General features: G+C 51.7%; 1 protein-coding gene across 5 annotated transcripts in view; it reads right to left on the reverse strand.

Moving 5' to 3' along the window:
- The window catches only part of mast2 (microtubule associated serine/threonine kinase 2), a 140,310-nt gene that overhangs the window by 69,016 nt on the left and 46,980 nt on the right, over positions 1-24,314 (reverse strand). Inside the window, exon 1 of one of the 5 annotated variants that reach the window (XM_036522484.1) lies at positions 9,943-10,861. The exons of the other annotated variants lie outside the window; for them this stretch is intronic. Within the exon in view, the coding sequence (XP_036378377.1) occupies positions 9,943-9,981 (39 nt within the window). The 5' untranslated portion in view covers positions 9,982-10,861. Of the gene's footprint in view, positions 1-9,942; positions 10,862-24,314 lie in introns of those variants that run through there. 5 annotated transcript variants of the gene reach the window in all.

Consider the following 24,314-nt stretch of genomic DNA (forward strand, 5'->3'; position numbering starts at 1 on the left):
TCGAAAAGACCCACGCGCTGCGGCCGATGGGAAGCCTCCGCACCTGCAGGATGAGTTTTCGGAAACGGGCGCTGCAGCTGCCGGTCACATTGAGCGGTAAATCTGCGCGATTACCGAAGCGTGTTATTTATGCGTCCTCGTGCCCAAAGCGCCGTGCTAATTACCCTGCTATTGTACCGTTTACCAAAAATGCCGAGAGCTGGCTCTGCTCTCGTCTCCCCTTCCGAGTGGAGATAATCTGCACTGATCAGTCCGCTTATTCACACCAGAATTACACTGGATCGCATTGTTAAACCCCCCCCATCCACAGTCCCGAGAAAAAACTTAATCCTAATTAGAATTTGCACATTCAAATTAAATCTGCATGCTTCAGTGACATTTTTATGTGTAGATAATGGGGGAAAGAAAGCTGGAGCAAGAATTGGCAGGCAATTTCTCCCTCCAACAATTAAAAAGGGTAATGGTGTCTATTTCAGCTCACAGAGTGGAGAGGGAGCTGATTTAATTTACAGTGAGGCTGAGTGTGAATAAAGTAGTTAGTTGATAAATAACTATGTTAGTGTTAGGCTTTTCCATGGTTCAGACTTGTCCTTACGAGCCCACTAGCACTGACACCACTTTGAAAACGTGCTGAAGTTTTTAATCCAATCCATCACATCTGACAGCTGATACTTCAGAAATATCTGCCACGAAAATTACCATCTTCAAAGAACACTGGGCTGTTTACATCTGAGGCTAGTGAAACATCCATAGACCGTACCAAATATATTTTGAGATCTAGATAGATGGACTGGTTTCAAATCATACGTTCACATAAATTATAGTACATCACAACAGCTACATCTTGTGTTTTACATTTATTCATTTGGCAGACGCTTTTATCCAAAGCGACTTACATAGGTTACAGTTCTTTACAATGTTATCCATTTATACAGCTGGATATTTACTGAGGCAACTGTGGGTTAGGTACCTTGCCCAAGGGTACAGCAGCAGTGTCCCAGCGGGGATTGAACCGGCAACCTTTCGGTTACGAGTCCTGCTCCTTAACCACTATGCTACACTGCCGCTCTATGTTTTAAGTGATAAAAGAGAACATCAAGTCAAAAGCACAGTAAAAGCTGCAGGACTGACTGGCAGCAGGTGGCGAGGGTGGAGTCTATGAACACTGACCCCTACCAGTCGCAACGGAACCCCGCGTGAGAAGGCAACACGCGGAAACTTTGGGACACAGCGAGTCAGAGCAGTGAGACTGAGCCACATCTGGGAAGATAATGAGCGAGTGATTGAGTGAGTGATCGAGTGATTGGCTCTGATGGATTCATCATGGCTCACTGATGGGAAATTTTCGTTAATGACAAATTCCTTAAATTAAGGGAAGTGGCCAACTGGGTGTAGTGATGCCCATCTCTGGAAAACGGGATATGTGTTCTGGCAGCCATCAAAATCGCAATGCATTTACCTTCAGATTACTTTTTACAGTTAACTCCCCACCTCTTGCAATTTCTGTAATTCATTTTTGGTTCAGCAACAAACAATACAAGTTTTTACAAAAAAAGAATACAGATTTTTCCTTGCCGAGCGCGTGAAATTATTCTCCATTAATGGAAACTATAACGCGTACATCGTATCATTGTCAGTCTTTATTAACATCCACATAACTCGACGGTTCTTATAAGTGTAATTATAATTCAGATCCTATTACTCGCCTGTACTCTGGATTAAGGACAGCCGACCCTGATCCTGTAGTGCCCACCATACATTTATACAAGGTGGGGACCAATGAGAGCACAGAACTTCCCCAGGAGGATTAAAACGCTCTGGCTCCTTTGTCTGAAGCATCCCTCCTCTTCTCGGCCAGTGCAAACCGGTTCATTATCGGGTATCTGACTGTGACACCTTCCTCCTCGCGTCACCTCGGGTCTCCACCGCTCCGCCACGCGCAAACATCTTCAATTTGCACCTTCAGCGCGGCTCGTCGTGGCGCTCGTCACCCACCCCGAAGGCCCAACCCCCGCTGTCACACCTCTGCTAGAGCGAACCCCCACACCGATATAGCTGCCGGGGGGAATGGGGTGCGTGGGGGGGGAGCAATTCTCCCGAATAAACAAACCGCAACACAACACACACGGCTGTAGCGGCGGAGTCTGAACTGCGGCCTTCCGCAGCGGGACGGGGGAGACGCGGCGCGCTCATTATCCGGAGCGAGGCGTAGCTACGCGGGGGAGCCGGAGGGGGCCGCTCCCGGAGGAGCGGGGCGTGCGAGGGAGCGATCAAAGCGCTCTCCCGTAGCGCGTACAGTGAAGGCCGCTGAAAGCAATCTCCCATTGTTGCCGCTGATTTGATTAATGCCTGCTGCGAGAGGGAGAGGCCTTCACGAGCGCGGACTGTCAGAACGCGCTCAGGAGCCGCATCGCTGTGGAGTCCTGCCCTCGGATGCAGCGATTACACATCATAAATAACAATTAGGAATACAACTTCCGCATATTTAACTCAGCACCAGTGACTGAAGCTCACTTGTGCAAGCATTGCCTCTCCCCCTTCACAACATCAGAAAACACTGACTACCGATTTGGCCAGGGGCAGTGCTGGCTGGGAGCGTCTAGACTTTCAGTTTGGGAGTCTCTTTCCCCACCCCGCTTTCGCCCGACTCTGAGAAAGCGTCTCTGATCGATAACGGCGAGAGGAAAGGGAACAGCTTGCGCTGAACTAAATCAGTCAGCTGGCACTGTTTTTCGGACAGAGAGGGAGGCGCGCGACGCCCCAGTTTCTCGGCCGGTGGAAGCAGCGCACCGGCGTGCAGAGGAGCCCCGCTGCTGTGGGACACCGGACAGCGGACACCGTGGACACCGGACAGCACCATACCACTGTGTACACCTGGGTGTGTACTCATGGGCGTGGCCATTACTTCCACCCCTTCTCGAAATGAATCAACTGGACACCTGATCTATAGCCTCTTCAGACAATTTTTTGCATCCCCATTTAATTTGTGCCTTTGTGTCAAAGCCTTGTTCATTTACCCGGAGCCACAGAAGCTTCAGTAATGATCAGCAATGCCAGAAAAGATGCAACGTCCCGCTGAGGTGGTACTCAGGGTTACACTGACGTTACTGGGCATCTTTTCATCTCCTGCATGTGAGGTCCGCTGGACGCGCTCCCCCTTTACCCAGCCCTCCAGACGAGCGATGAGCTCATACCTGCAGGGAGCCCAATCCACGCTCACCAAGGATACGGAGTGAGCTCATCGCCCCGGTGCTAATTCGCTTATCCACAGAGCTGGCAGAGGGCTGCGTCCGGCGGGACCCCGCAGTATCGGACCGGGGCAACGACGGGGACAGCCCCCCCCTTAAACTCAGCCCGGCTCCACCGTGTCCCCACAGGCTCCCCCCAAGTCACCAGAGGCGACAGCGCTCCCCGGGTAAAAGGCCTGGCTTGTCCTTTCCTGTTAAGCCGCTCTTAGACTGTTCTTAAATGGCATTACATGTTTACTAATAAAGGGCTGGGGGGTAGAGAACTGACAGCCTCCGACAGTGGTTAACCTGATCTGAAGCTTCTTCCTGTACAAGCTGAATAAAATGTCACACTTAAGCGTGGTTGATTCTGAGACGTGCCCCCGTTAACAGGATGCGATTTGGGTTCGTCTTCTGCGCCGGGAGCTCCTTCCTGCCTGCTCCGCATCTCTCTCATTAGCCCACGCCTCTGACAGACATCAGCTCGCCGCGCCCGGTGATCCTGTCACAGAGCAGAGAGGAGCCTGCTATTTGAGTCTCAGCCACGGGGGCAAATGAAGGGGAAGGCCTGGGCTGGCAGTGAGGATGGCTGCTACAATCCCCCGCAGCGGGGGAGTTCTAACAGCAATCATTACCTCCCTCTGAACTGGCAACGTCACCGAGCCCCCTCTCCTTCCTTTATCCGGTCACCGGCAATCTGAGTTTATACACTGTGTCCGCCCCTGATCACCCCTTCCTCAAGCAGCAGTACTGTAGAGTTTTACACCAAGAACATGAGCAAACAGCCAGAGGGGAAACACACAGGAGTCTTTCACCCATCTAAAGATGCTGCCGTTCCACGGCCATGTGTCGCTGTCATTCTGGAACGTCTCCGATTGGTTGAATCCACCAGCTGCTCCGCCGATCCCCGCAACAAATGAGCATCTGCTCAGATGACGCAACGCGCCACGGCCGATTAACGTATTAAACCCGGCATTCCAAAAATAAGAGCAGTAAACAACTACAAAAACTTTTTCAAGGGGGTCAGACAAGGTAATTCCACAAGTGTACCACAATGTTCCCCACAGCTCACTGCTGGACTGAATCACTGTAACGAGCATCAGCACGAATGGAAATCATTTATTGTTCTCGTCCTCAGTGTGCTAGACCTGACAGCGCTGAGTGATCATCTGGGTCTGGTTTCTCTTCTCTGAGTCTGTGCCGTCGAACCCGAGTCGCAGGAGAGCGCGGATTCCTCACCCGCTGCACTGAAAGGAAACCGAGAGCTAAGCGGGGCAGAGCGTAAATATGTATGCCCTGACTGTACTGCGCGCATCAGTGACAGATCAAACTCTGATGCTTTCCATTCCGCGGGACCGCGAGCTAATCGCTGGGGCACGCAGCCTGCAAAACAGCACTCTGGAAATGTAAGAATTCACAGCCCGCAGCGCGAATGTGCTCCACTTGAACAGTCAGCTGGATATATCCATGTTAATTTCGCTCTAAACAAAGCGATGCGATCGGCAACTCGTCTGACCAGAAAATTGCTTTAATCCCCAACCTGAAAAAGGAGCGCGGAGCGCCGCTGCAGCCCACGAGTGGCAGATTACCAGCCAGACAAACAGCTGAGAGGAAGTGATTTCTGCTATTGTTCTTTTCTCCGGGTGAGCCCATACAGCAGCGGAACCCAGCGGCGCTCTCCCGGGCCCCGGGCCAAGGCCTGGGCCGGGCCCGCCGATGACACGGCGGATAGAGCGGCTCCTCTTTGATTCGGGACGTCAGATTGAGAGCACCCCGCATCCTGCGGGCCTCGCCTTTCAAGACGCGGAGAGGAGACCGCCGGCTGGAGCCGAGAAGTTCCTGCACGCTGAGATGAAAGCGGCGGAGGGGAGGACGTGTGGGGGGGGGGCTGTTTGTGGACCCATGCTGGAAAGGTCCCGCGGTTCACCCTGACGAGGAAAGCAAACAACCACAGCACTCCAACAAAACAATTTTCCCTTATTAAAACAGAGAAGCGATCGAGTGTGCTGCGCTGCCTGTCCCAATCTTGCCAACGTTTACTATGCAACCATATGGTGCCTCGCCTAAATTGGCTACGGCTGCAGAAAGAAACAAAAAGAAATTCAGAGCAGCACACAAACAAATGCTCAATTGAAAAGAAGCCAGAGTTAACATTTAAGTCTTCTGCCATGATAAAACTCAAAAGAAAACATATAAATCTGGATAACAACTGATGTTTTAGACTGTTTTGAGGTAGATGTCTAATTTCTTTCAGCGCAATCATGTCTCCGAGATAGGACGGCGTCCCGAAAGCAGGAGTGCTGCTTACGACACAGGAGCGCTCTCTTTTGGCTCTTAATTAGCAGCAGCTGTCAGTGTGCGGTCTGGTGATAAGTGATTTCCCTGCTCATTAACCATGACTATTGATTTTTCGTGCCCATTGTGCATCAGCACAGTAATCACTGCCCACACAACGGCAGCTGCAGACATGAAAGAGCCAGTTCGGGAAAGAGTCGGCACTATGGGGACGAGGCGCCCCGCTGCAGAACCAGCAACACGCAAGAGAAGCACAGAGCGACTCCCTGTAGAACCCACACACGTCCTAAAGCTAAGGCAGACAGACAGGCAGACAGCTACCAGACCTCAGACTGCTCACTTTTCCCATGGTCACTATGGGCTTGATTATCCTCAGTTTACCTCATATCAATATACAGCATTCTGACATACTGTAACACTTGGAATGGGTTACGTGTCTCCTGCCCAAACTCGCCAGCTATCAGCTCAGACACCCTCAGGACGCACGACCACTCTCAGTACCAGCTTACTGACTGCCCACAGGAAAGATTCTGGTCTATGCTTATGGGCGGCAGCATGGGGCAAGCCATGCCCTCGTACTTCGTGCACCATACCACATGCCAGGAGCCAACAGCAGGAGAGCACCCCGGGCATGTCTTTGAATTCAGTCTGAATAACTTTTAATCCTTTAAAGAGAAAAGGAGATTACATTTTTTTTAACATTCTTTAATGAATTAAAAAGTGTTTGCGTTAGCACCGTTTGTGTGCCAGAAGATAAGCTTACAGAAAGGCTGTGTGAGTGTACGCGGAGGAAAATCAAGTTTCCCCCCACATTCACCTAGCGGTCATTAATATTTCACGAACTGAGTGCACTGCCTGGTTGGGTGTCTCTTCAGGAAAAGCGCTCCATCATTTTCAGAACATCTCCAAAGGGGCTAATTATTTCTCAAAAAAGTACACAGGGTACTCAATGAACATCCAGGATGACATATGTGGGTCGTTTATATTGGTTATCAATGTACATAAGTAGCAGGCTACCAGAGGGAGTCTGTTTTCCAGAATGTTTATACGGTATGTGCTGGTTGACAGACTTAGCTTTTCCAAGTTAATGTTCGACATGCACGAAAGCAGCATTTACCACATTATGAGTTATTCTTCAACATGGGCATGGTTAATAACCTGCAGCTGTGCGTGACTAAAAGCCTGTGTAGAAGCAGTCATTAGGGACTAAACCGCTGCCCTCGGGGGTCAAACTCAAGCTGTACCCCTCGCTTTCTCATTTTCCCCTTTCCTGCAGGTACAATCTCACCACCCTCCCATGCCCCGTACCCAAACTCACTCAAGCAAAAGAGCAATTTACCAGACCAACCCGCGAGAAAATCCGTCTCCTGTGGAGGGAAAGAGGAGAATAAAAAGCGGTGCGTTTTTTTTTAACCGTCTGAAGCGTGTGGGCAGACAGACCAGGCCTTGCGGCTCTCAGACGGCTCTCCATCACGATGCCCAGAGCTGACGGGGGCTGAATTAAACTATCCTGACGCTTACTTCCTTTGATGTTAAATCACCATCTAACTAAAGAAAGGTTCAAGTTCAAGTGAAATAAAAATAAACGTGATCTTCGATCCAGTGACAGGTTTCTGTGCACAGATTTCTGAAGCAAACAAATTTCTGAACAACACCTGATTGTTGTTCTTATAGAGACCAACTGGCTAAGCAAAGGTGCGTCTCTGTACTTCAGCATAAACACTGAGAACTAAGAGAAGAGTGCTCACATTGTCAGGAGTACTGCATTAACTAAACTGTTTACCTCAGAAAACATCTGCACGGTGCTTATGGTCATGTTGTCAATTGATTAAAAGGTACAAAATCCCCTGTATCTATCAGATCATGTTTCTGCTACCTGAAGTCTTATTTTGTCTCATGAGATGAGCAAATGAACAAAAATACAATTTTACTTACTTTTCATATATTGGAAAAACTGATATTACTTTCATGGACTTCTCCAGTTTCTCCTCACACATTTCCTATTGTCTAGGAACAACCACTTCCACTGAAACTCCACTGCCTTTAAGTGCCAGATCGTATAAATTAAGCCTGCCTTGCCCAACTGGAGGAGAAAAGTAGGTTTTCAAAAGCCAGACAGTGACCTGATGGTGCCAGCAGTGGGATACTAACTCTGTCTATCACACATTGTGGGAGGGTGGGGCCTAACAGGACACACTTGCTGTTAGCCATGAAACTAGATTACAGAGGAACAGAAAGAAGGTTCCTTTATATAATTTAGTTATAATATTCCATGAGCCAGGCAAATTTTGACATTCTAAAGATATCCAAGAATGCCACCCAGACACATTTCTCTCCAGAGCGCAATTAGTGGTGTTAGGGAGTTGTGCACTAAGACTAACCATCAAATTTTACCACCTCCCATAAACAAAGCCTACTCGGTCATTAAGAGGCGTCACACAGTGCTGACCCGGCAAACATTTGTTTCAATATCCCAAACGAATGACAGCCTCATCACTCGCACACACACACACATCAGGAGAGATCCAAAAATTACATGACCCATTTATCCGCTGTCCGTGTCCACAGCAACTCAATGGGAAAAAAAAAAGCTCACGCAAACACAGTCGTCCCCCGTCTCTGCTGCCAGGACGCCGGCCTGCACAACAAAAGGTGCAAAAAACACAGGCCTCGATGTTTGCTCCGTGTTGTGGGACCATCGGTTCCCCCTGCTGATCCTCTCTTTCCTAGATATGAATCTCGTTTAGCCGCTGGCTAAGTCAGTTCACACATGAGCAGAGGCCCGGTGGAGCCAGAGAGGCGGCGGAGTTAACCCCTCGGCTGGCGAGAGCGTGCGAGGCCCCCGGACCAAAAGAACTGGGGGGTGGGGGGTCAGTCGCTTGGGCCCGTTTGCGAGGCACTGGCTCCCCTGCCAGACGCCACGCCTCGGGCAACCCGCCACAGTGGAGGATTTACAGAAACAAACAAAAAAAAGCCTGCACAGTTCATTGGCCAGACACAACACGGAGCGGCCCGGCTCAGCACCGCGATCCCATTCACGCTCGCTCCGCCGATGCACACCGGGGGATCTCCCGTTCACTCACACTCTGCACTCTGTGTGTGTGCGTGTGTGTGTGTGTGTGTGCGCTTGTGTGTGCATGGGGGTCCACAGAGCACCGGCCATCATCTTCCAGATCAATTCCAAGCGGCGTATTCAATTTTCTGAACCAACCCCCAGGGGTTAGAGATTACGCTGCACGTCTTCTAAGATATCAGCGTTCTCTAAGCAGGGTTTTTATGAACACAATGTTTTTTTTTTTCACGTAAGGGTTTTTTTTTCCCCTCTTAGAAGTGACTGACGTCACCTAAAAGTAACACAACACTACATAGACAAACGGGGGTAACAAGATACTCAGCTACTACATCCCAATGCACGCTTACATTCTGGGAACGGTGAGGCTGCCTTTGTGAGACCTCAACACTTTCAGCGACATGGATTCTGCCTCCAGCAGTCCGGATACGCCACAGGAACTCTTACACAACCTACTCCTGTACTGAGGTAGCTGGGGGGGAAGGTGACTAAACTGTGTGTTTTTAAGGAACTGAATGCGGCTCGACGGGACAAGTTCCTTACTAATTGCTTCTGACAAGCCCTCTTCTCCCAGCGGGGAGGGGGTAGTACAGGAGCTACCCCAACAGAGGCCTTCATTTGGGGTCAACCTCAGCGCACCAAGGATCAAAAGCTGGGTTTAGGAGAACAGCAGATAGGCTTCAGTTTGGTATAGGAATTCAACCCCTCCACAAACATGCTTTGCATCTCTGTTCCTTTCTGCTGAGATGCTGGGCTGAGAGAGTAGAAAGCAAGAAAGAGAGAGGAGCCACTGGATCCAGTTCTATACCTCACACTGGCCCATCCCTCCTGCCTCTCCATTCCCTTCCTAACCTGACTCAGCCTGCTTACTGATACATACACCACAGAACTTCTGCTTTCAAAGCAGCACATCTCACCAGCTGGAACAAAAGAGCACTCACAGGGCATGGGGCCCGGCGTAAAAGCTTCCGTTCAAAGTTCAATTTTCCCAGCGAAAAAAAAAAAGATTTATTGTTTATTTACTCCAGATTCCATTTGGCTATGTTTCCACCAGGCTTTTGTTTCAGCCAAACACGGACACACTCACTCACCACCGGAGAACCTTAAAGATTAAAATCTACACTGCAACAGTGAGGATGAAGATAAAAGCACAGTCTCACTTGTAATCAGAAGCACTACTCAGTAATATGTGAATTATGTAAATGGATGCCTGGAAAAAAAACGGGTTGTCATGAAAGTGTTTGGCTTTTTTTCCTCCCCTCGAGTTTGCTTTGATTTTCCGCAGCTGGGCGCAGAGGACGTGGAGAAAGGACCTCTCTCACAGTCGGCGCCCGAGTTCGCTGCCCTTACCTGCAGACCTCTGCGTCTGAGGATGCTGGAGTCGTCCATGCTGCCCGACTCCTACCAGAGCTACGCTTCAGGATTCGGCGGGGTCCTCAGCAGAGCAGACGCCCGTCAGCTGAACCGGCAGAGGTGTGCCATGAAGAGAGGGGGGGGGACCCTAAACTCTGAGGAGAGACGCGGTCGCCGTGCCCCCTCTGCGAGCCAGTCACTCCGCGATTCCCACACAAGGTCCCGGCTCCTTCAGCTCAGCGCCAGTGAAGGACTGGTCACTGCACCGCGACCGTTCCCATCAGCGTCTTCAGGGTTCAGCACCAGCTCATAGCTACGAAGTTTCTAAGCGTGTCCTAAAAGCACAGAAAAGTCTGTTTGCGAGGAGGGACAAATATCTTGTGTTGTGATAATTAGCCCTCCTGCGGAGATGAAATGTTCTCCTCTTCCACTCTTTTTGTTTGTTTCGCGTGCTGGAGAGTCCCCCGCTGCTCTGTTTCCGCTGCACGCCCACGCCGCCGTGTCCGAGGGGTCCTTCTCACGCGGTCCCGCCACCTGCTCTCTCCTCTCCCCTTCACTCCTGCCCGTGCGCGGCCTCACCGCATTCCACACGCATTACAGGCGCGTTTCCACCCCGGACAAACAAAAAGGAAAAGTGAAAATGGCTGCTACTTGAGGAGGCCCCCGATCCGGTGCTTCTCCCCCTCTCTCCCTCTCGCTCGCTCTCTCTCTCTTTCTTCTCGTGTCTGTGAGAGGCTAGAGGGGAAGGTTGTGAAGACGGTGTGTGAGCTCCGGCTCGCCTGGATGTAGCCCTCCCTCCCTCTCTCTCTCTCTCCCCTCCCTCGCTCCCTCCCTCCGCCCTCCCAGCGTCGAGCGGCAGCAGCAGCAGCACGTGTGTTCTGGGCTCAGCCCACTCAGCACTTCTCCCATTCATCCAGCGAGCGGAGACCACCCCTCCCTCCCCTCCCCTCCCCTCCCACGCTCACACTGGGCGCGCTCCGCGCAGCAGCCCTCCCGGGCCCGCGAGGCCGGCAGCTTCCTCAGCCGCTCTCTCCCGAGCGCTCCCTTCCCGCTCCCCTTCCTCTCGGAGACAGACGGTCAGCTCCCGCAGGCGTCACTCCCGTGGAAACTCCAGCCGATGCATAATTCATAAGCAATTTGCGAAAGGAAAATAACGACGACCGCGCCTGAGGAAAATAAAACAACAGAGTGGAGGGGAGTTTCTCCGTTTCTTCTCCAGGAGAGCACACACCTTCAGCAGTCGGTCACACGGCGCCTTCCCGAACCAGATCCGCCGATCGGAAACCCATCCAGGCACTTTCCCCCGACGCACACGCCAAGCGGAGAGGCTGGCATGTGCCGCGCGTCTCCTCTGAGCGCGTGTGCGTGCTCGGGGTCCCACGGGGGGAGCGCTAAGGACAGGGGCGCCCAGCCAAAAACCTCAGAGAGGCCAGAGAGAGGCCAAGCGTCCACACAACCCGCAGGCGGGGGCTGTGTGTTTTTTTAGGTCTGTTTTCCAAAAGCGAGAGAGAGATTGTCCAAGAAAATCAAAACGAGAAGAGGGAAGGGGGGGGACCAGGGCAGCAGCAGCTCACACAGAGCACATGAAAAGCGAGTCACTCCACCAGACCAGCGCGGCGAGATTCCACCGTTCCAGCGGGAGGCAGGCACAGCGCAGCTCGCGGGTGGAGAGGAGGGCCGTTCTGGCAGATCCGCGTGCTTTTTTCCCCCCCCGAACAGGTGCTGAGAGGAGCTGCTGTCACATTCAGACCATCACTTCCTCCCCCTCGCTCCCTTCCCCCTGCCGCTGATCCACTCCCGGCTGCGGCTACGAGGGCAGGTTCTGTGAGCGGAACCCGGCGATCCGGCAACACTGAGAGGAGCTGAGGAGCTGAGGCGCTGTGGACCGGCCGAGGGATGAGCGCTGCTCACCCGTTCTTCCTTTTCTCTCTCCCGATATCCGCTGACATGTCGGCGGCGGCGGCGTCGCGGATAGCCGCCCCCGGATGCAGCACAAAAAGGCTCGCGTCCTCGGTCCTTCTCTCCCCTCCCTCCCGCCCCCAGCTCTCTCCGGCTCCCTCACCCCGGGGCTCTCGGAGCGCTCAGCCAAAGCAGGTATACTGTGAGACCAGCTGGCGTTTGGATGCTGCTCTTTCACAACACACCCGTACGGCACTGCACTCTCTCTCTCTCTCTCGCGCTCTCCCTCTCTCCCTCCCTCCCTCGCATGCCTCCGTCCCCCTCCTCCTCCTCCTCCTCCAGGCTGACGCTCGCAGTGTGCTGCTCTCTCTTTCTCCTGTCAGAAGAGCTCTCCGTCCAGCGGGCCAATCAGACACGAGCGAGGCGGCAGTGCACTTACATAAAATGAATGGGAGAATCTGAGAGCTCCTCCTATCTCTCTCTGTCGCACAACACCTCCCCTCCTTCTTCTGTTTTCTCCACAGCTCAGCCACGTAACAGGGAACCGGTTTTCCAGCCCGGCTCCACGCACACATCCACATACTTGCATGCACGCATGCACACGCTGAAACGCACACACATGCACACTCACACGCACACACAGACGCGAGCATGCACGCGTGCACAAATGTGTGCCACATGAACACAAAGACGCACTCACACATGCCAACGTCTGTGCACAAACACACACGCACATGCGCGTGCACACACACACGCAGAGGCATGCATGCAGACACATGCACACACACACACACACACACACACACACACACACAAAACAAAGACACTCTTGATGCATGAACACACTAAAATTTACACACACGCACACATAAACGCAATCACACACATATTCACACACATGCACGCAGGCACACCCAAGCACGCTTACCAATGTGCACACAAAGAGACATCCTTACACACATGTACAGACACACATACAGATACGCACGTACACAGACTTTGGCCACTGAAAAACCAAACAGAATCTGTGGCCAGTGCTTTCTTATATTACAATGAATTAATCATGAATCCCGAGATGAGGAGCCTCCCTAATTAATTATTTAACATCAATATTTGAACACCCACCACTGTATGGTTTACAGCATTTCTGCCAGTCTTTGCCTTTCAGCTGCATTGTTTCTACAGCTACAGCATCTGCATGAGGCAGAATGACCCGGCTAATGGCATTTTTTTGGAGTATCTGATCAGGAAGGAGTTGCTTGTTCACGCAGTGGTGTTCTACAGGTTATTCCCCCTCTTCGCTTGGGAGCTGAACAGTGAGCCTCCTTTGTTCCCAGTTCCCATTTGGAGGATGGGTGTTTCGGGGGGGGGGGGGGGGGGGGGGGCACAGACAGCTGAGCCTCTGGTTCCTGTGCCGCCCCTAAGACTTACGCTCACTACCACAACACCAACACCACAGCCGTGAAGAGGGAGAGCTCTCTGCCTCCCTGCCTGCCTCCTTCCCTCCCTCCTTCCTTCTCTCCCTCTCCCTCTCCCCCCCCCCCCCCCTCTCTCCCCCTCTCTCTCTCTCCCTCTCTCCCTCTCTCCCTCTCTCCCTCTCTCCCTCTCTCTCTCTCTCTCTCTCTCTCTCTCTCTCTCTCACTCTCTCACTCTCTCTCTCTCTCTCCCGCCATCAACACCCAGGCCGTTGAGAGCAATCTGTTACCCATGCACAAAAGGAGGCGGAAAGGTACCAAAGATGAATTAAGCAGGGGGATGAATTAGAAACAAACCCACCGCCGACATGCTGCCATGCAGGCCAGGGGCTAGCGGGATAGCGGGGGGGGGGGCGCTCTGCCGTGACAGAGCGACTGTGTCAGCACACAGCCAGAGGGACACTTGTTTGTCTGCAGCTCCGAAAGCCGCCCCAGGGGGAACGGTCTTAATGATGTAGCCTCGGATGGGAGGGACGGGGCAGGACTGAGGATGCGAGAATTCTGAAAACAGGCACTAAGGAATCACTGACATTTCGTGTGAAATTGCACACAACACTGCAAGAAATAGAAAAGGAGAGACAGAGAGAGGAGGGGGAGAGAGACAGAGAAAAAGAGAGAGAGAGACAGAGAGAGAGAGGAGGACAGAGGGAGACCCCAGGCGCTCCACTTTCCACTACCCCCAACATCGGGGTTTAATTAGAAAACATGCTCCATTCCTGTTCTGCTCCTGTACTTTATTAGGAGAGGTTAATTAAAGTGGTTGCCAGCCTCAATAAGAGAATATCAGGGGCAGCATTTTCTCAATGCACTGACGTTTTCCGGCCAGGTTGTTGTAAAAGCCTGCCGTGTGTGTTTAAAGCACCCCCAGGTCCCAGCGAGGGAGCAGCCTGCGCAGCTAGCTGAAGGCAGAGCGGGGTGCAGCCCTGCTCCGCAGGGACACAGATCCTGTGACCGTGCCAGCGGCCTGTGACCCCACGCCCTGAAAGGGGCCTTTCGGCGCAAGGGGTCACGCAGTCCTGGAGTCATGCAGGGTGGGCCGAGCCTAAACTGCGGCCGTAAAAATAGCCGAGCCTCCATCCCCCAAGCGCGGCGTCTCAGGACCAGGCCCTGTTTGATTTATCACACCAGAGCTAAAGGCTACGGGGTCAGGCATCGGGAAGCACAGAGAGCCAAACCTAATTCCTCTAACAAAAATAAAGCATTCCATTGGTCTGTCGCTAGCCCCGACCTGCGGACGGCCACCGCCGCCGCCGCCTTTAAAACGGGATTCCTGCCGCATTCTGACCGGAGTGCGACTATAGCGCCTGCTCGTAAAAATAGCTCGCGATTTCCCCCTGACCGTTAACAAGGCCATCCGAAAGAGAACTTCGAGTGCTCGACGGGAAGACGCAAACCGCAGTCCTGCCATATATTTTTAGCAAATGGCGCTGTCTGATTTATGCATTGCGGGCCTCATGAATATAGATAACCGCTACTGTACATCCTGGCGCTATTCATTCCAGAAGATGTAGAGAACAGTTAATGTCGCTGCTTAGCCAGGGTACTTAACTACAGAGGAGAGATTTAGTGCCCGCCCCCCACCCCTCCCCGCTCCCCCCTCCCCTCAGCTGACGGAGCACACAACCCAGACTAGCAAACAATGATGAGATGCTAATGAAATAACAGAGACGCTCTCTCTCTCTCTCCCTCGCGCCATTTAATTCATCAACTGACAAACGAGTTTATCCGTGTTGCGTGTCCTGTGGCACGCGGACTCCTCCTGGCCCTCCAGAATGGGGGAGGGAGAGACCGGCTGGGACAGAGGTGTCAACGGTCTCCCTCCTCACAAACCCACCAAAGGCAATATTGTTCTAACACACAGAATCAAGCACTGTGACAAATGACAGGTGACCTCCAGCTTAAAACTCCCCCCAGAGGGAAAACGACGGGCACCGGGGGGGGGTCACCAGACATGTGAAATTGGACACTCGAATTTTGATGTTTTAAGGGGCGTGCAGAGCCACCTTTAGCGACCCCGACTACCCCCCGACTCCCTCCACCCACACACACTAGGCAGGAATCTCACTTTGCGTACTTATTTGCTTGAGGGACTCTGTGCTGTTACATCCGCAGACACACTGCCGTGAGTCTCATCAGGCAGGGAGGAGCGGGCTCTGCTCTGTTCAGTAGGCAGCTAATGAAATACGGAGGAGAGATAACGGTAATCCCCACCGCGGTAATGGGGGCCCACCCTTCCGGCGCTTATAACAAATTTATGACCAAATTGACATGCAAAACATTTACCCCCGGGGATGCACGGAACGGAAAATAAAGTGGCTGCTCCCCTGAAGAAGAGAAAAGGTCTCTATATTCATGACGGCATTTTTTTTTTCTTTTTTGGACGCTGCAGAAAATATCAGAGCGATCTGAAGACGCTGTGTGGCACGTTGCCAGTACAGGCTTTGTGGGTTGCGCTCGTGCATCACAGACAGAAAGACACGCGGCACAAAGCCATAAATTAGTGATGAAAATAGTTTTGACGGACCGGCTTTTTCCCTCATGTTAATAAACGGACTTTAAGTCCTCGTCACGGCGTGGAGAGGACAGGTGTAAATATTTGATTAGGGAACGATCGTGTGGGAGGCGCTGACAGCCGAGCACGTATAAATATGCTCTTTGTGTCTACAGCAGCTACGGCCTGATACAAAACTGCCAAGATAATCAGGGCTTCTGAGTCTTCACAGTGCAAGACCGGGCACTAGACAGGTTCTGGTGCATATCTTAAGGCTTCAAGGCCTGCAGCAGATGTAACATGAATACTCATGTGCTTCCATCTGAGCAATGCACAAACGCTGGTAATGCAATGTTTTCAATTAGACGCAGGCCTTCAAGTATGCATCAAGGACCAGGAGGGTTTAATTTGGTGCATCCAATACAGCAAAGCGCGGTTTTGATAAAGCAGGGAAAACTCCGCGGTAATTCGTATCACAGACAGACACCTTTAAAATCAAACCTCCTAACGAGCATGTGAAGCACAGCCATCGGAGGGAGCGCTGGCTCATCTTTATTCAAAAACTAAATTGCTGACTCCACCCCTGCTGAAACAATCACCGACGGGCCAACAGCCAGACAAAGAACTGAGGAGAGGGACACACTTCAAAAAAGGAAGGAGAGGAGGAGGCAGGGATGAAGGGATGAAAGAGATGCCTGGGAGAGAGAAAATGGCTGAAACGGTGATGCGCTCCATTAACCAGAGCTAATCAGCGAGGTGCTGTCTGACTCAGGCACGGAGCGCCAAGCTGATAAGCACCAATCAGACCATGCCTGTTACCAGGGGGCAAGCGGCGGCAATGAGGGGGAATGGCTAACCACCACGCAGGCATCTGCCAGCAGCTGCTCCTCATCAGAGCACAGCCACACGGAGACGGAGCTCTGAGACTACAGCCACACAGAGACGGAGCTCTGAGACTACAGCACACAGCCACACAGAGACGGAGCTCTGAGACTACAGCCACACAGAGACGGAGCTCTGAGACTACAGCACACAGCCACACAGCCACACAGAGACGGAGCTCTGAGACTACAGCCACACGGAGACGGAGCTCTGAGACTACAGCACACAGCCACACAGAGACGGAGCTCTGAGACTACAGCACACGCCCACACAGCCACACAGAGATGGAGCTCTGAGACTACAGCCACACAGAGACGGAGCTCTGAGACTACAGCCACACAGAGACGGAGCTCTGAAACTACAGCCACACAGAGACGGAGCTCGGAGACTACAGCACACAGCCACACAGAGACGGAGCTCTGAGACCGAAACACATACAGTCACACAACGGGAGAGCTGTCCCTGGGATGCTTGGACAGCAACACAGCCACACAAGAGTGTGAAATATGGGTCCTGTCTGTAGCACTATGTGCTTAACTGTGCCCCCTTCCCTCTACTGCGTTACACTGCCCAAGTTCTGTAAAATACGGATTAACAATCTGAGGATTTGACAAGTGATGATTGCTTGGCCTGGCGCACAAGACATTTTACAAGTAACACTGTCAGGAGTAAAACCCCACTTTCATTATCCCCTTCTGTGGATAACGCCATTCAGCTAGTGATGGGCCCCCAGCGGGATGGGTTTTAACGGGTAATAGCGTGGCTATTATCAGCTGCCGGGCTCAGTTATGAGCTGGGGTAGTGTCACCGCTCGAGAGCGGAGCCGGAGAGAGCAGAATTACAGCGCATTCACCATGCAAGGACATACCAGGACCGATAAGGAAAACGCTGAGTAGGTCTCACAAGCTGTGACAGAAAGAGGGTCCCCAAAAACCGTGTTCCCAATTACTGCCCCTCACACACTGCCCGGGTGGGAGGGCTTATCTTTGGGAACATCCACCGGCTCCCCGCCTATGGGCCGCCAAGGGCTGTAATTGAACCGCAGTGCAACTAGTGGCGAGCATTAGAATCAATCTCTAATACGCTGAGCCGGCCCCCGTAATCACTCACGGGCCGCAAAAATCAAAGAATCCCATTTTACATCATTACCGTCCCCCCTGTGCATGTGCAGATATGGCGGCCCGGCGCAATAATTACGCTGCCAGTTATTTTGAAGGTAAGCTCCTATTTCATACATGTGTAATGGCCTCCACTTTGTTTCCGTTGTCCTTGCTGTATCCCATTATACGCTTTAGAGGGTTGAAGGAGAGGAGCGGAGGGGAAAGTCATGGCTGCAATCCTTCACAGGCTTTGGAAATACCCAATCACACAGTCTGCTCTGGTAACTCCGACAGCTGCTGGCTAAAACAGAGTTAGGTCTCACCTGTGTACCCTCAGATATGAACAGGGGCCAAGGTACCGGCTGAATGTATAATAAGCAGGCTTAGTGGTTTAGAAGCTAGGCCAGCAATGGCATCAATGTGAGAACAGAAGACAGGTGCGAGCTTCTAAATACAATGCAGGTCTAAAGCTGACTCTAGCATTTCCATTACCGACCTACCAAACATATCTCTGAGATCCTGCTGAGCACTTTGTCATTAGGAACATATAATCCAGTCCAGCAGCATTTACCCTGTCAGTTCTGATCCAGGATAAACGCTCTACAGGAATGCAGTCCTGATCACAAATGCAGGTCTTGGCAGACTAGATCGGCCCGTCGTGCTGGGTCTCTGACGAGGCAGGTTCCCGCAGAAGCCAAGCGGAGAGCCCGAGGCGCAGCCCCCGGCCCTGTTTTGAGGGCCGTATTGTGGGGGAAAGCCCCGGAGACAGAGCCCTCGCACAAACACAACGGCGCTGACAAAGGCAGCTCTGTGCGCCGAGCGTCAGGATGCGGCCCGCAGCGCACGCGACAGGGAAGCGAATTCACCTTCTTCTTCTCTTTCCCCGTCCTGCCTGGGAACGGAAACCCCCGCCTGTCAGAGCAAGAGAAACAAATGCCAGCTTCCTCACCCTGTTCCCGGGCAGCCACGGGGGCGCGGCCTCTCCCTGCTGCTCGGGCTCCGCGATCATGGCGGCCCTCGGCGGCGGGCCGCGGCGCGACGGGCGCGTCGAAATCAGAAAGGGCGTCTACAGGCCCCGATCGCAGGGAGCGCTACCGAGACGAGGCGTCGGGGGAGAGCTTCCGAAAAGGCACCCGCAAACGGAGAAGACGGTAGCCTCTTCTTTGCGCGCAGAGCTGAAAGTAGGGCAGAGACACAGGCTCCTGGCGTGGAGAGAGGAGTTTCGAGAACTCACCTAATTACACGGCTCCAGCCCTTCCCCAAAATAGGATAATGCACTAATTCACTTGGCCCGGCAACAGGGGAATAACCAACTGACACTCAGCTAGCACGTGGAATCGCGGAGGAACCGGCGCAGTGGGTGGGCGCTGGGTCAGGAGAGAAGAGGAAAGGACACCTTTTTGAGGAAGAGATCACAGGTTCTGTTCACTTTGGATTTCTGCTTTCCCAGAAAAGCGCTTTGACGCCGTTTCTGTTGTTCCCAGGAAACGCGTAAGATATGCTGGGAGATCTGCCCTCTCATGGGAGATAGGGAGATGAGACAGAGCCAAGGTGCAAATTAAAATTCCGCATGCTGAGGGTTATTGCAGTCGATTTTAAAAGCTACAGCTATCACATGTGTGAAAAGATAAAAATGACAGTGGGGGGGGGGGTGTTTTGCACCCCAGCACAGCCTGGCTGTAGTGATGGTAAAAGTCAGACAGCTACAACAGGCTCAATTCAACCTGTATAAATAAAATCCCTGACCCTATAAAGATTTTATATTGTCCTAAATGAGGGCCAGCCTTCCAACTTAGTACAGACCACAACAACACACCTCCAAAGATAAATGATAGTGCTAGAAAAAGGGATCGGTGCTTTTTATTGTTAAAATTATTGCGCATTGCAGAGTGAATGACGGTGTGACAGATAAAACATATTACTGTGGTGCTCAGCAAAACAAATGGTTCCAAATGCACAGACAGTGTGAGATGTTACTGGACGTCAGTTGATACAGCCCTGACCTGGAGATGCACTCAGATGAAGGAGGACAAGTCGACTTCAGAAAAAGATCGTGTGCAACTAAACCTGTCAGATATTAACAGCAACATTAATCAGTCAGGTAGCACTGAGGAATACCATTGTGAAAAACAAACGGGGGAAAAAATGAGTTTATTGACCGTCGCTATTTCAGCGCGGGAGACCGAGAGGAGGGTGGGCCGAGGAGTCAATTCAATTTCCGTTCCCTAATCAGGGAGGGCTTTCCGATACAGTCTAACCGGATTACCTCATCCGTACTGTGGAGACTGCAACGTCTTTGGCCTGGGAGATATACGACGCAGGAAATATCGGTCTGCCCCTGTAATCCTGTAGGCTTCTCAACTCTAAACGAATTAGCAGATCTCCTTTAAACTGACAGGCAGTGGCTCCTGAATGGATGCAGCTAAAACAAATCTATTTCCACGCTACACACACAAACACGCAACCGTGCTCTTCAAAACCCAAACTCAACACTCTCCTATTGACATATTCTTAATGAAGGCCTTGCTTCAACCCAAGCACAGCGCTGTCCCATTCAAATACAGTAACAAAGGGATTGCTTTCCCCCCCCCGTTAAGACAGGAGGTAGTTATTTAGTTATAGTAGTTATTTTCCAGAAAAAAAAAAAAAGATATAAATCAAATTTAAAAAATCAAAGCCTTAACACGTGCATTCTCAACGTGGTGTTGTTTGCAGAGGGTGTCATCTGGCGTCGCATTTTAAACGCCTCCGTATCTTGTCACACACCCATGATGTTTTTGTTCCTCTCAGAAACATTCGGGAATGAATATAAATAAATTAACCACGGGCTTAATGGGGGCCTTTTATTTTGAAGCAAACATTCACTTTGAAAATGCAATTCCCTTTTTTTTTTTTTTTTTTGCACTATGCGGGGAAGGCTGAATTCATTTAATTGTCTCTTTCCTTTTAGAGTTTAATTTGCCATTAATTCCAGAGAAATGTGCACTTTACTTTGTCACTTTGTTACTTTGATCTTTCTACGCCTCAGCTTAATCTATTCTGAACTGTTAATAAATGCACCGCGGCATTATTGTGGCTGTCAAGCAAACAGACTAACCATATGCAATTAGACAGTGCTGGAAGAGAGAATGGGTGACCGTAAGAAGCGATGATAATGAGCACAGGGACATTCAATCACCCCTTAATCCAGCTCCATCAGCAGAGATTCATTCCAAATGGGTTGTTTTTTTCCCCCTCAGCAGCATCTGACTCACTCGCTATCAACAGTGTACTGAAGGTCATCTCTCACGACAAACGGACAATCGCATCTATCCGTCGCTGAAAAGAACGCGCATAGAAATACTGGATTTTTTTATCATCATCATCTTTCCTGGGCCGTTTGTGAAGGGTGAGGTGTTTACTACCTGCTTCAGGCTTCATCCTGCCCCTTGCTTCCCCTCATTTGACCGAGGGGTGTCAGTTTTCTGCCTTGTCTGTCTGAGCTCTTCGCTGGCACCCGCTTGGTCGCTGTCCCCTGGCCGACTCCTTTCCAGGATTTGTCAGCTCATCCAATGTATCCAAATCACTTCAGCCTCAAGTCTTGTATTCAGCTCATCCCGTGTATCCAAATACACCCAGCCTCGGGTCTCCTTCTGAGCCCATCCTACGCAAACAAACACACTCGCGCCTCATGTGTCTGAGCTTCTCTTATACACAGGTCACCTCCTCCATTCCTCATTTTAGAGCCTTGATGATGGCCCGCAATCCACCAGAGTACCTGCATCTCCAGGCAGGTCTCAAATTGATGCATTAGTACAGGACTGACAGCTGACTGCCACTAACAGCTTCACTTTTCACGGTATTCTTCAGTCACTGATACAGGGAGAGCCTCTCACCACTTTGCTCAGCCTGTTCTTCCTGCATGCTATTCTTTAGCTTGATCTTTTGTTTTGCCTAAAACCCTCACCTGTTTTCCTTGCACCAATTTTAGTCCCTGTCTCCGCGTGTTTTCAAACTAGCCCCCCCCCCCACCACCACCACCACCATCACCACCACCACCACAACTTCGCCTGACTCTGCTATTATCAGAAAGTACAACGCCCACACTTTTCTATCCCTATAGTTCTTATTCAGGTCCATCAACTGAACAGAGTCAATGCTGAACCTCGCTGAAGGCCAAAGGCCACTGAAAACTATTAAATGTCTCCCTTTTGTGTGCAAGGGTATTTGTGCCCACACCATCAGTGAAAAGCCCCTTATTCCTCAGGCTTAGTGCTCAGGGAATCTGTCACAGGACTTTTCAAGGTCTAGAGACGCGCAGCCCAGCTTCTGCTTCCCTTTCAAGGTCTTCTATCGAGGACCTGTTTGACAATAAGGACGACACCCTCTGTTCCTTCTCCCCACATGAATCCAGTCTGCATCCTGTTGATCTTCACACTCTCCCTCAGCCGCCCTCCATTCCTCTGCAGGACTTTCCCTGTGTGTTCCGCCGCTTTGATCCCTCTGAAAATCTCCCCGCCTGCTCTGCCCTATTTCTGCTGGCAGACCGACGTTAGCGCGCTTTCTCTGCAGTTTTGCGGCCTTCCTTTTCCACCCCCGCTCTTTCCGCGTCTGCTCCCGCTGCCACCGAGCCCTCTCTCCCTCGAGCGCTTTCTTGACCTCCCGGTGCGTGGCCTCTACCTAACGGCCTGCGCTTCCTTCGCGCGGCCCTGCCTGTGTTTGTTAGCTGCCCTCCACCTGCAGCACTCCTCCCTTACTGTGAGCACTCCTCCCTTACTGTGAGCACTCCTCCCTTACTGTGAGCACTCCTCCCTTACTGTGAGCACTCCTCCTCAGCGCCGTCACCATTTCTGCCTGGCTCACAGTGACCACACGACTTTGTCCTCCCCTCGTTCTGTGACTCGCTTCAGCACCACTCCTCTGCTGTTCTTCTAACCGGTGTTGTTTCCGTTTTCCTCACCTTCCACGTCTCCTTCGTCTGGTTTCCTGCTCCATTCATTACCGCTCATTCATTCTTTCATAACCTTGAGGCAGGGAGCGCTGCGGCTCCGGAGAGCGTTTCCACCCTTTTCAGTTTCCAACTCTGAGATTGCGTAAGAGTTCATGGCCCGTTTCTCATTTTCCTCAATAACATATAGCTATACAGTAGGACTTCTGTTTTGCCACACTCCAAACAGTTGTTCCTTTTTCCTCCCCAGGCATACATATGCCGGGCTCAGCACCAACCTTCCACTCCCTCCTTCACAGTTATATCTGTGGCCCACTGCCCATGCATCTGCTCACAGCCCCCCCCAAATCTCCTTCCAAACCGGATCATTTTGTTTTACTCCGGCCCTCATTTCCCCCTCTCTCTCTTATGTTTTACAAGCCCTCTCTGAAAGCTGCCTTCTCTCCTTCCAGATATTCAGCTTCTGGCTTCCCATTGGCATAATAAGCCAGTATCACAAAATTGCTCCGTCCTCCGTCCCCGCGGCGACAAACCTGACTCTGTCACTGCTTGTCCTCGAGTAGGGGTCATAAAAATAAGGTGATGGGAAAAGCGGCTGAATGAAATGGCAGGGCTACAGCCGCAGCAGCTCAGGCAGGCGCGGCACCCGTGGAAATGAGCGAGAGACTCAGACATCAGAAATGGACTGACTGCAGCTCTGAGAGAACCAGGCAATATGCCACGTACAAACACAGCACAGCTATGCACCGAACAACAGATTCAAAATGTACCCGCAACTGGTTAACAATTAAAAAAACATGACTGCAAGTGACATTAAAGTAGCGAGTGCATGACAGAGAACAGAAGGGGGTCCATCAACCCCGTCCCTGTTCCTCACTCCCGCGGCGCACACGCTGACAGGCAGACGCAAAGACGGACGCGCTCTGCCCTTCTGCAACCCCCATTGTGCAAAGCTAGCAGGATCCGGGCCCTCGGGCTGACCCGACGCCCCCGCGGGCTTCTGCGAAATCCCTCATTAGCTGATTACATTTCCACAACGGGCCCCACGGGGTGAGGGCCCGGCCACGGGGCGGGGCTCCACACGCACACCCCGCGCGCAGACGGCCGGCCTGCATCCTGCGCTCGGAGACTCAGCAGAGGGTTACGTCATTCTACCGCAGAGACAGAGCAAACTCTCCCAGTGCGTATGGATCTGATAAACTCTGAGGCAAACATCACAGCCAAATGCATCAGCAAATATTTTGCACCTGTAAATGCAGCTGAAGGTCAAAAAAATTGAAGCATCAGTGGTTGATAAAGGATAATATTGTAGCATATAGTACTGGCTGGCGGATGACTGAGTGGCTCTCACGGCTATGCAGTGAAAATAGTGCTTCCACTCCTGCATATAGCATGCTCTCACAATGGCAAACGGTGCATCATATGGAGCTTCCATGTGCAAACAGGCTGTGTGGCATTTACCAGCTGTGTGCACACCAAGGACGGTAAGCTGTTACATTCACGACCAAGTTCTGTCTATCACTCGTGTAAACAATGGTTTCTCACTAATACCACGGAAACAATGACTTCCCGAGCTGCAATATCTATCGCCGGAG

Source organism: Megalops cyprinoides, chromosome 2, assembly GCF_013368585.1.
Source record: "Megalops cyprinoides isolate fMegCyp1 chromosome 2, fMegCyp1.pri, whole genome shotgun sequence".
In the NCBI taxonomy this organism is placed as follows: domain Eukaryota; kingdom Metazoa; phylum Chordata; class Actinopteri; order Elopiformes; family Megalopidae; genus Megalops; species Megalops cyprinoides.